At 39.6% G+C, this 12,776-nt stretch overlaps 1 protein-coding gene across 1 annotated transcript in view; it reads left to right on the forward strand.

Moving 5' to 3' along the window:
- The window catches only part of sorcs3a (sortilin related VPS10 domain containing receptor 3a), a 215,085-nt gene that overhangs the window by 114,797 nt on the left and 87,512 nt on the right, over positions 1–12,776 (forward strand). Inside the window, exon 3 of the mRNA XM_070972419.1 lies at positions 5,873–5,972. Coding sequence (XP_070828520.1) covers positions 5,873–5,972 — 100 coding nt within the window. The remainder of the gene's footprint in view (positions 1–5,872; positions 5,973–12,776) is intronic.

A 12,776-nucleotide genomic window follows, 5' to 3' on the forward strand; every position in this document is an offset into this window, starting at 1 on the left:
AGCCTCCTGTGTCTCAGTGTGACTCTTTTTCTTAGGACAGGCAGTTGAGGTGTTTCTGCTTCGGTTCGACTCCGACAACCACCTGACGATGCTTTCATTTTCAGACCCCTGATGAATTTTGATTTGGTGTTTTCTTTTCTCATTGTGTTTCCTTGCTGTTTCATATGCACTTGCACCCATTAACAGTTATTATTCAGCAACAAGCAAGCCAAAGTCAGCGTTACAGTGAGAAGAGTCAGATCGCTAACCTTTTGTTTTTCTTGGAACAATATTGCAAAAGACATTTCTCTTTAATTCCTGTATGCTTCAGGGTGATGTGCTTTCTTTGTACACACTTGAGAAACTAAGATGATTTGGTTGGAGTTCTCATCCCTCAGTCTTTGAAGTGCACGGCTTTTCTCTATCTGTCTCTGTTTCTCCCCAGAGCCTGGTCAACAGTGTTGTACACCAACGCTGAATCGTTCTGCTTTACTGGCAGCCATCTGGCAAACCTCACAAACATTCCCTAATGCAATTTCTGTCTGCCTTTTTTTCCAATCATTTGATGTTCACACACTGCAATGCACTGCACTGCATCTCTCTCCCTGGCTCTCAAAAAAATGGAGGACTTCACAAATGAAAACAAATGGAAACCTCCACTTTGTGACTGTGTAGATACAGCAGATGCCATTTTTGTACTTTTTAATTAGTTGCATTTCAAGAGAATCTTGACCCGGCATACTCTACTAATGTTGTAATCTTGCCTTTTGTTCTTCTTCACAAGTATAAAGACAGATTAAAGCAAACACGGTGACACACCTTTCCATTCTGCTATCGATTATTCTGTTTAAATACCATACCTCCAAGAACATACTATTGCCAATGTGATAAGTCTGTTTCATGGTAACAGATTTAGACAGCCTTCCACTTGAGAGAGTCTGATGTAACATCCTGATTCAAATCTGCCTTAATCTCTTTTACAGACAGTCACAAAAATATTTCCAGCTGCTATCTTTCACTACAAGCCTGAAACAGCCATTAATTCCACAGGAAAGCTCACAAACTGCTTGTCTAAACAGAAATCAAAACAGGCTACTTTTTGCGAAAAGCGTAGTCGTGATGTGCCTCAAATTGGAAATATGTAGAGGACTCAAGGCACTGGCAGTATTTTTCTTTCTTCCCTCCATTCTTTCTTGACACAGTCTGTTCAACTCCTTCTTCTTTGCACATAGTAACCAGACAAATCAAGAGGTAAACAAACATCTCAGTGGACTCAGCAGATAGACAACTGATGGTGACTGAAAAACAAGGCGCAGATAAACATTGTAATCTTATGATCGTTTTGTGAAAAGAGTCTGCAGACCTTCAGAAATATTTAACCGTATTAGTTTGCAGAAAATGATTATGCAATAAAAAGATAATTCTATGAATCAAGGTGGAACCTTATATAATATAAGGCAGTTAAAATTAGCTCCACCTCCAGTGGCTAAAAACTGTACCATGCTGATTACACATTGATACATCAGCATTAACAATCTATCAATGAACAATTAATGAATGGCCCCTTTCCTACCAAGAGTATAACCTCCATATTCTCCATATGCAACGCGTATGACAAAGCTGATCATTTTAGAGAACCCGTACGTTGCACCGGGCGTGGAGGGCATTCACTCTGCTCCTCTGAGAAAACGGCCAGGTCTGCTTTTGATGGATGATTCATCAATCTGCAAAATGCAGATTAAGCAAAACAGGAAGTCAGACACTGAAATGGTGTAGTGAATCCAGTCCTTTTTCAAAATAAAACTCCCTTTGCAGACTCCCGATCATACATCAACAATAAATGCAATTAAAACAGACCAAAAAGGAAACTATTTATCTAAGAGCCATACAGTACTTCTGCATGGTAGAAGCACAAATATCAAGGAAAAATGACCAAATCAGCAAAGTCCGAGTAAGTTAACAAAATAAAGCAGGCAAAATGCTCTGCTTACAAAATGCACCCAGTGGGCTTTGCAGCTGCATGGACGGAACAAAAACGTGTTGCATCAGCAACATCAGGGGGATGCGCCTGGTGGAATCTTGGGATGATATATCATCATGTCAACAAGTAGTTTTACTTACTTTACCTACATTTTTTACTTAACTTCTGTACTTTTACTGAAGCAGAGTTTTCCATGTGAGAATTGTTATGGACTATTTCAGCACTGATGTACTTGTACTTTAACTTGAGCAAAGTATCTGAACATTTCTTCTGCCACTGGTGTCTATTTGACGCACTGAATGCTGGCAAGGAAACTTTTGGTGATTTATGTCAGCCAAAACATAAAGTTCATTTGTGGTTATTTACTAATGAATGTGTACTTGATTTTTGATCTACCATAGGTGATCAGCAATCATTTTTTTCAGATTTTTTGCTTTCTAAACAATTTGTGCATGTCATCTACGGTTAAGTTTAGGGACAGATTGTGGATATGAAAAATAACCTGCTTAAGATATGGTTAGGGTTAGGCAACTAAAACACTTGGTCAAGGTGACTGAAAGATTGTGGTCATTGTTAAATAAAAAACAATGGTTAATTACCTTGATAGGAGATGAACAGCCTCCTGCAGGAAAGTCTGACACATGACATGTCAGCCCGACCACCTATAATTTCCACCTCTGTACATAAAGGACACGTTATGTCCGGCATTGGCACTGAATGTTGGCATCAGGCATAAATCATGAGGTGCAGAATTGTCTAGCAGAGAAGTAAAGCTAAGGTATACTGGGCTGCTGATTAAAAGCTCTGTGTGTGGTCACAGAACTAGGGTTACATTAAGTAACCATCATATTGATTCCCAAAAGCTTCACCCTCAAATAGAGCTTGAAAGGCTGAGAAAGTGAAGCCCAGAAACTCTGTGTGACACAGCGACAGGAAAACTTAAGTCTCACACAGCAGTCACAGAAAACCTGCATCTGCAAAGAGCAAACAAGGAGAAAAGCCCCATTCCAGACACAGGCCTGTCTGATGGTCACTGTACAGAGAAAACAGATGCTACATCCTGCCTATTCCTGCTGCCATACAGGAGGTTGTGGGTGATCCAGCCGTCAAAAAGCTATCAGTGCACTGGAGTGTAAGACACACTGTTTTTCACACTCATTGGTCTATTTCTAACCCCTAAAAACAATCAATCAAATCTGAAAGTCAATCTTTAAATGTACAGGCAACCGACAAAGAGAAACCCAAAAAAGAGGTATGCTCCCATCTGTAAATTTGGTTTTAAAGCCTGGCTATTTTCAAAACAACAGCAGCATTCAGCCTTTTAGGAGAAGGAAGGCACTACACTAATTGATGTTCCATGAAATTTTTGCACGGATAATCCTCTTTGCATCACTGAGGATGCTTAAAAATATTGCTCAGGTCAAATTGGACTTGTCAGTATGTGACAACTTAATTTCATTAGGGGGACAAGGGCAGGCCAAATGTGTCTGGAAACACACTCTGAGCCTATAACAAAGACTTTCAGTTTGTCTAAATTTAATTGTGGAAATTTTAATTGTATTTGTATAGCCAGTGATTGACATTGACTGATCTGTTATGTGAAGTTGTTAATTTGATTGAAATGTATAAAAACAACATGTTCTTCACTGCACAATGAAGAATCACAGGTCTCAGTAAATAACTGTAGAGCTCAACAGTCTAACCTCTTACAGAGAATATCATAAGCATCACAGGGGTAATATTTGTGACAGGATTAGTATTGCACTGCATTACACTGTACGCAGCACTTGGGCCTGATCCTAGTTTAAAAAGTCTTTGAATATAGGAATTTGCTTGGTTTGATTGTTGCTTTGTCTAGACCCTGAAAAATTACCTCGTTAAATTATTAAAGAAATTATAATTTCCAAAAAGCTCTTCCTTAAAGGGACCCTGTGAGACAAGTTTCTTCGTATGTTACCACCACCAAGTGTTGATCGTGCTTGTGCATGAGATACAAACAGAACAGGGCCTCACTTATAACTGTTTTGCTCCAGCACTGCTGGTGGTCAGAAACTCAAAAGTTTGACGACCTAAAAGTATTTCAGTAACAGGATGCATTAGTCAATAAAGTGGGTTTTTGTTTTAGTTTTTATGTAGCATTCCTGACACAAACCAGGACATTTTGGGCATATTTTATGCATTTGGTTAAACTTTCTCAGAAGGACTGAGAATGCTGAACATACAGCGTCCTGCTAATGACAGAACCATGAAACTTCAAAGTATTGCCTTTTCGATGCAGCCCAGTGTCACCACTGGGCTTTGCAGTAGTCTTGCCTCTGCCCACCTTGACCATTTCCAAATTCCATTTCAAACTGGTTCCAAACAAAATGAAAAATAAAATAAAGGAGAAAGATGGATACCTTTCTATTTTCATTCTGCCATTTCCGCTAACAAAATTAGCTAATTTTCCTTTCGGTATTGATCAACTGTCTTGTGCAGGGTTAGTGTTTAGGGAGTCACACTTAATCTTGGTCCACATCCAAAAGCTGACATCTCCCTGCTGTATGCGCCAAAGATATCACCCTTTTCCATTTAAAAAATGTAAGCATATGCATTATGGTGACCAGATGATGAAGGTACGCCTGGCAGCAGTTCTTATCAAAGTAATGCCAAAAACAACATATGCTTCTATGTTATTTATGAAGTCTCCTCTCAGGAGGCTCCAACAGTGTTACTCAGAGGCCAACAGTGTAGTTCACAGCCCTGCTCCAAATCAGGAGGATTCTCAGTGCAGCACTTCTCCCCACACCTCCACTATAAAATGCTGTGGAAATGATGCTGTCTGACTCATTATCGTGCTTTGTAATCATAGCAACAACTGTGTCTCTCAGAGACATTCTGGAATGAATTGGAATTGAGAGAAATCTCTTTGCTATTTCACTGAATCTCCATCCCTGTGGAAGGAGCTCTGACCAAAACAGGAAAGAACACAGAAATAGGTTTCGTCTTCACTTTCCTCCCTGTGAAGTAGACTGCAGATCGAAATGGAAGTTATGCCACTGTTTTGGTTGGGTGCTTCTGTCCTGAGAAAAATTTGAAAATCCTAAACACATGAATGCAGCTTTCGCAGAAAAAAAGGAAAAGCGAGTACAGCCCTGTAAATGATGTAATATTCTACTTGAAGGCAGATTTGGTAGTTACTTGTGATGATGGATTTATGTAGAGTTTCTAGGGACTATGCTGGCTAACAGGCTCATTCCCACTGTTAAATTATTAAAGCCCATGGGTTCAGGAACATCCACATGTTTTTGCACTCGTCATATCTTATTTCATAGTAGTCATCAAAAGAGAATTAATTATTTACAGTGCTGGGTCCCCAGACATTTTTGAATGCATCGTTTTTGTTGGCAGCTGGGTGATTGGTTAACCTCCTCTTGTTCTACTGCCAGAGGTTTCAGTCTTGCAAAGAGAAACTGTATGCATATATATGTACATATACATATACATATACAGCCTCTCTCTCTCTGTGTATATGTATGTATATATGCATATATATGCATAAACACGTGTGTGTGTGTATGTGTGTGTGTGTGTGTGTGTGTGTGTGTGTGTGTGTGTGTGTGTGTATACTTTCTCTTTATGTACACACACACACACACACACACACACACACACACACACACACACACACACACACACCAGCCTGTATGTTTCTTGTTTAACTGTAGGTTGTGATATTGCATCCTTTTTCCATCACTGAAAAATAAATGATGTGTAATTTGATATGAATGGTACAATATCCCAGTAATCCTTAATCCTTTGTCTTTTGAACCCAGTAGCTTGTCAGTGAACTTTCAGTGTGCTTTGTGAGGTTTTTCTACTGTAGTATTTGCCTGCTTTTGACTGCATTTTCCATTTGCTTCCTTCGTTCAGATCCACTGACTACGGCTCCACCTATGAGAGAATGAATGACAAAGTCGGATCCAAGACTGTCCTGAGTTACCTGTACGTCTGTCCAACTAACAAAAGAAAGGTGAGATGTAGCAAATCATTTATTTTTTTAGTCTCATTCAGTGATTACATTTAAGCTTTTTAAGCTACCATCAATCCATCTCAACATTTCCTACACAGGTGTTTGACATTAACAGCCTCACCTGTTTGTGGTAGGCTGTTGATTTTATGTTTCAAGGTTGTGTGTATGCTTTCCAACATGATATCAGGTGCATAGGCAAAAAGTTATTTACTAACTTGATCAGGTTATCCACTTAAGCATTTAGATCACACCCCAGTGATTGACATGGAATTGATATCTCTGAATTTTGTGTTGTATACACAGACTAATTTGATGCGTACATGTTGATGTAATTGATGAGCTAATCCTAGGATTCACACCTTGACTAAAACAGAAGAAGTATATATATCGACACATGTTGATTATTACCCAATACAGACACAATGTAACGTCATAAATGTGCAGTTATGACTCGTTATAGACTGCCGTTACACAGCCATGAGCACTAATGACCCAAATATATCAATGTATATCGATATCAATGACCGTGATAACAACCCTACAGAGGTTAAATACCTGGGACTCCCCACCTGTCAGTTAGAACTGAAGAAGCTCCTTGGATAAGAGGTGAAACATTTTCAACATTCTACAACTTAGTCCAGTTCCCTTGATTCGATCCTACTTGGATAACCATGACCTGGATGACACAGTCTTCACAGATGTCATAATTATACAAAATTGTCTTTTTAAGAGCATTTCCTGAGTCTTTTGATCTGAAACATCTGCAGAAAGTCTTGCATTTCAGTGCCGACAGCTTGACACGGATTGTAAAAACTACAAAATTGAAGAGATTGGACTAGTTAATGAAACCAATATTAAATAAAATTCTGTTAGAGAACAGAGAGTCAGAACAGCTCAGTGGTCCATTAAACATGACTCTGTTGTTCTACAGATGGAGTTAATGCTTTGGAAATGTACATTATGCTGAATTTACAGTATGAGCTATGACATAGATTATACAGGTAAATCCATACGTTCTCAATTATTTTGTTTGTCTGTGGATACACTGGACATTGTGTTCATTTATTGCATTGCCTCCCTGCAAAATACAGGTGATAAACAAAATGACAGTTAAGCACTGGAAACTGTCCAGACATAATTGTCAACTCATCACGCTCTGTTTCCATCTCACCATCATCACCGCATAAAAGGTATATAAAAAAGCAGCCACCATATTGTCACTGGCCTGCGTGCTGCTTTCTGTTGTTTGTGACCTCAAACGTGACACACCAGACAGAAAACAGATTGGCAAACTTCTCTACTGGCATTTGGAAGGGAGTTAATAGGCTATTTTAATTGATCTACCCACATTTTAAAAACCGACATATACGCACAAATTTTGGCGTAAATGTGGTATTGCTTTAATTTAAGGAAAATTCACATTCAGCTTTGACATTAGCTGAACTAAATTGTGCAGGTAATGGATCCCCTATCAAAACTATGCTCTTTCCTGCATCACGTAGGCTGGTCCATGGATCCATGTATAGGATACATTCTAAATCCCTACACTTTACTACACTGTGATTCACAGCTCACAGTATCAGGCAGTCAATCTGCCCTCATGTTGTGAACTCCACCCGTCTGCTTCTCTGAGCAAGGATTTGATAGACATGTGGAGTCCTAGCCAAGAGGTCAGAGTGCTGTGAACATCTCTGTTAAAGTAGTCTCTAGTCTCCATCCGAGACTAGACCGCCCCAAGGCTGTGTCCATATCAATATGTTTCTAGTCAACTTATTGTAACTACAAAAAAACAACAAAAAAAAATGTATTATATAAAAAAAAATATTAATTGAGCCAGCTGTAGTTAATATTCCACGACTAATTACAACAGATTGTATGCATATGGAAGAGATGAAGGTTGCACAGCATTAAACTGATCTGTTCCCAGAGCTGGAGACATTAATATTAGAGTTTCAGGGAGCTTGACATGGTAATTAGACGCTATTAGTTGCAATGACTGAATGCATATCATTGTTGATGAAAATAGTATGTCTGAATCAGTGCAGTGTCTGCAATCACTAGTAACCAACAACTAAAAAAATCCAAATTTGATATTTTTTTCATGAACGTAATATTAAAAAACCAATTGACAGTACCATACTTGGGATGATTCTTACAGTACATTACAGTACAACTTGACCACAGCTGCAGAAGAAAGATGAGCTGATTAGTACTTAAAGACTGTGGAACTTTTGAGATAAGAAATAATGCAGTTTCCTTCCTCTTACAGATGAATTCATAAGTGATAAAAGACACTCTTGCTCAGTTGAGCACGTTTCGGGAATTGGCTGCTACAACCTTACTTGGTGCTGTACGATCCGTGCTGTTGCTTATGGTGGCCAGTGTTAATTAACTCACGATTAGCATCGTTGTGTGACAGACATGCCTGAGCGAGTTGCATGTGAAGCGCGTGTGGAGTGAGTCCACTGAAACTCTTCGTGCCTGAGTGACTTTTCACACTTCTCAGCTTGTGCTATGATTCCACTATATTTCAGCATGTGGCAAATAAACATTTCACTGGTTTTCATATCAGAGCTGAAATATCAAGTAAACATACAGTACACCAACAGGAGACATGTTAAATTTTCTGGAAGGTCTAAAGCAGGTTATCCAATTAAAATGTCTTTGAGGTAACCTGCTAGCAAGCAGTTGCTAATTTATACATCCAGCAGTTATGGAGCAACGTATTATTCATTTAGAGTTATGTTTTTGGCAACTTGGCAAATGAAAGTCCACTATTCACTTTGAAATCAATGAAAGATGGGGTACTGCTGACCTACCTATGGAGTAGGACGTGTGTTTAGTGTCTCCCACAGACTGCGATTAATACATTATTATCTGAAGGTTTTTTAATTTATTAGATTTAATTAATGGATTTATTTTGAGGAAAGATATCTCAGTGAGCTTTGTGCAGGTATTTTGTCGTGCTATGGCCCAATAACAGAGGCCTGGTCTGCAGGTAGTGATCACAGCTACAGGTTCCTCAACTCTGCCCCATGGCTCTACCACGCCAAAGGCAGAACTGAAATTTTTCAACACAGAAAGTATAATTACTATCCTCTTTGAGATATGACATTAGATTGAGCAGCATTGGGCGATTCATGTGTTATCAGAACTGACCAAAAATCACTGAAAACATAAATCTGCTTCAGATGCCAAGTTGGTCACATTGTGGGGCAAATAGAGGAGTCATTTTCTGCCTGTATTGAAGTGAAGATCAAGTTCTAGCATTGAGTTACTTAGTTGGAGAGTAAGTGTGAGGACCTTGAATCCAGATTGCACCGCATCATAATCATGAGTCCCTAAGGAGACAGTTGTGAATGCCATCACCTGTAGCCACCCTGCTTAAGGATGCATTCAACATGGGCAAAGAGCCACTGCTTGTGTCAAAACTGGCATTTGGCAGAGGATACCAAGGCCTACGTTAACAACAACAACAACAACAACAACAACAACAACAACAACAACGATAAAATTGGGTCATGTTTCTACATAATATGTTGAAATAATATCATGCCTTTATGCCTCCAGTAGGTATAGGAAAGTTAAAATAAGTTAGGTTTTCATATTTTATATTTTTTGAATTCATTTCATACACATCCTTATGTTACATTTAAGTCTAAGCCAATATGGGCTATTTTTGTATTAGTTGTGCTATTGTGCTAAGTAACAAAAGAAGTACATTTTTATGTACTGATGTTGGGCGGCATGGTGGAGCAGCAGGTAGTGCGCGTGCCTCACAGCAAGACGGTCGCTGGTTCGATCCCCCTTTCTGTGTGAAGTTTGCATGTTCTTCCCGTGCATGCGTGGGTTTCCCCGGGCACTCCGGCTTCCTCCCACAGACTAAAAACATGCTCATTAGGTTGATTGGTGACTCTAAAAATTGCCCCTAGCTGTGAGTGTGAGTGTGAGCGTGAATGGTTGTGTGTTGCCCTGCGATCGACTGATGACCGGTCCAGGGTGTACCCCGCCTCTCGCCCGTTGACAGCTGGGATAGGCTCCAGCCCCCCCACAACCCCTCAAGGGATAGGTGCTATAGAAAATGGATGGATGGATGTACTGATGTTATTGCTAATGCTAATGGCTACCTTACAAATACAGGTATTTGTTCCCATTTGTTACTTTTTGAAGGGGATCTGAATTGTGTGTTTTACTCAGTGTTAGATTGTAGTCCCTGCTCTTTATCTCAGTCAGCTATGTCTAAGTCTTTTAATCCACATCTTATTCATTACTTTGGGAGTGGATGAAAGCTTTTTTTAGAGGGCAGGTTATCTCACATTCCCCCTATTCTTATAAACTCAATACTAAGCATACTCAACTTAGTAGATTAGATTTGTTTAAGACTGTGTATCAGATCCATCTGCAGAACTATTTAAGAAAGATCTTAATCTTCAGGCAGAGTTCGACTGTATTTCGACCAGAGGCACTGAGCAGCTGAACATAGTGACAAAGCAAACTGATTATTGGTACAGCAGTTCAAACGTCAGTTCACCCCCCATCTTATACCTCTATAAGATCTATTAATAATGATTGTAACCTTACTGTTACAGATCCTGTGCCACATTTAAATCATCCAATTCTTCTCTGTACAAATCGGAATTCCCTACCGATATTACCAAAATGAATAAATTCCTGGCTAATCTTGAAAATCCTACCATAGATCTTAACCATGCAAATGACTTGGACACACACTTTCCCTTGAAGAATTCCATTTTTCAATTAGAGTAATGCAATCTAATAAAGCCCCTGGTCCTGATGGATTTCCAATAGAGTTTTTAAAGAAATTTATTGACAAATTGGTGCCTTTACTTCTGTCAGTGTTAAATAAATCTCAGGAAAATTGTGTGTTACCTCCCACTGTGACTCAAGCTTCAAAATCTCTTCTTTCAAAGAATGATAAAGATCCCACTTCCTGTGGCTCGTATGGACCTCTGTCTTTACTAAATGCTGATGTAAAAGTTCTGGCCAAAGCTAATGCCCTCTGGGTTTTGCTTAGTGCTATTTCTGAGGAACAGAATGAACAGTTTTATTAAGGGGCGTCACTTATTTTTTAACACTCATATTCTTTTAAATATGAGTCATTCTACACATTCTGGTAATTTACATGAGACTAATCTCACTAGATGCTGAGAAGGCATTTGATGGAGAAGTGTAGTGGTACCTATTCACAGTACTATATACATCTCTATGGGCTAGTGTTCAAACAAACTACATTTTTGTACAAGAATGTAGGTTGTCTTTTGTCACTATCTCTCTTGACCATGACCATTGAACCAATGGCCTCACTAAGGCCCTCCTGTTGCTATCAATGTGGCATGTACATTTTTATGTCCCTTTTCTGCCAAAAGTCAGATTTTCAGGGATAGAATAATCTGTCTCTCTCGTTAATTGAGAAAATTAATGTTGTTAAACTGAATGTTTTGACTGAATTTCTGTATTTGTCTCAATCGATTCCCTTATTCTAACCAAAAGTTTTTTTGTTTTGTTTTGTTTTTGTTGTTTAGTGTTGACTCCTTGGACAAATGATTAGCTGTTTTATTTGGGGTGCGAGGTCCAAAGGTCCATAAATCATTGCTCCAAAGACATAAGATCAGTGGTGGTTTCTTACTGAACTTTCGATTCTATGAGTGGGCTACACACTTTCAGAAAATAGATTGTCCATCCATCCATTTTCTATGCCGCTTATCCCTTTCGGGGTCGCGGGGGGGCCGGAGCCTATCTCGGCTGTCAACGGCACAAGCACACAACCATTCACACTCATACTCACAGCTAGGGGCAATTTAGAGTCACCAGTCAACCTAATGAGCATGTTTTTGGTCTGTGGGAGGAAACTGGAGTACCCGGGGAGAACCCACGCATGCACGGGAAGAACATGCAAACTTCACACAGAAAGGCCTCAGGACTGCGCTGGCAACAATGTAACAGTAATGTTTCTCAGCGTAAAAATGCAAAGAATGTGGGGTTTTCATTGTCTACAGTATATAATGTCATTAACAGATTCAGAGAATCTGAAGAAATCTCTGTACACAAGGGACAAAGCAGAAAACCAGTATTGGATGGCTGTCAGACGGCACTGCATGGGCTGAGGAACACTACCAAACACCATCAACTGTGAACACAGTTCATTTCTGCATTCACAAATGCAAGCTGAAACTCTACCATGCAAAGAGGAAACTGTATGTACACCAGATCCAGAAACACAGCATCCCTCTCTGGTCCAGGGCTCATTTAAGGTGGACTGAAGCAAAGCGGAAAACTGTTCTGTGGTCTGACGAGTTAAAATTTGAAATTCTTTTTGGAAATCATGGTCTTCCTGGCTAAAGAGGAGAGGGACCATCCAGCTTGTTATCAGCACACAGTTCAAAAGCCAGTATCCATGATGGTATGGGGGTGTTAGTGTAATTAGTGCACATGGCATGGCCAACCTGCACATTTGTGAAGGCCCCATTAATGCTGAACCATATAGACAGGGTTTGGAGCAACATATGCTGCCAAGCAGACAGTGTCTTTTTCAGGGAAAGCCTTGTTTATTTCAGCAAGACAACACCAAACCACATTCTGCCTGTATTCCAACAGCATAAAGAGTGCGGCTGCTAAACTGGCCTGCCTGCAGTCCTGACTTGTCACCCATTTGAAACAATTTGGCTCATTATGAAACATAAAATAGAACTGTTGAATAGTTGAATTCGTACATCAAGCAAGAATTGGAAAACATTCCACTTTCAGAATGACAGCGATCAGTCTCCTCACTCCTCAGAGTGTTAA

The sequence above is a fragment of the Chaetodon trifascialis genome, chromosome 2 (assembly GCF_039877785.1).
Source record: "Chaetodon trifascialis isolate fChaTrf1 chromosome 2, fChaTrf1.hap1, whole genome shotgun sequence".
NCBI lineage: Eukaryota > Metazoa > Chordata > Actinopteri > Chaetodontiformes > Chaetodontidae > Chaetodon > Chaetodon trifascialis.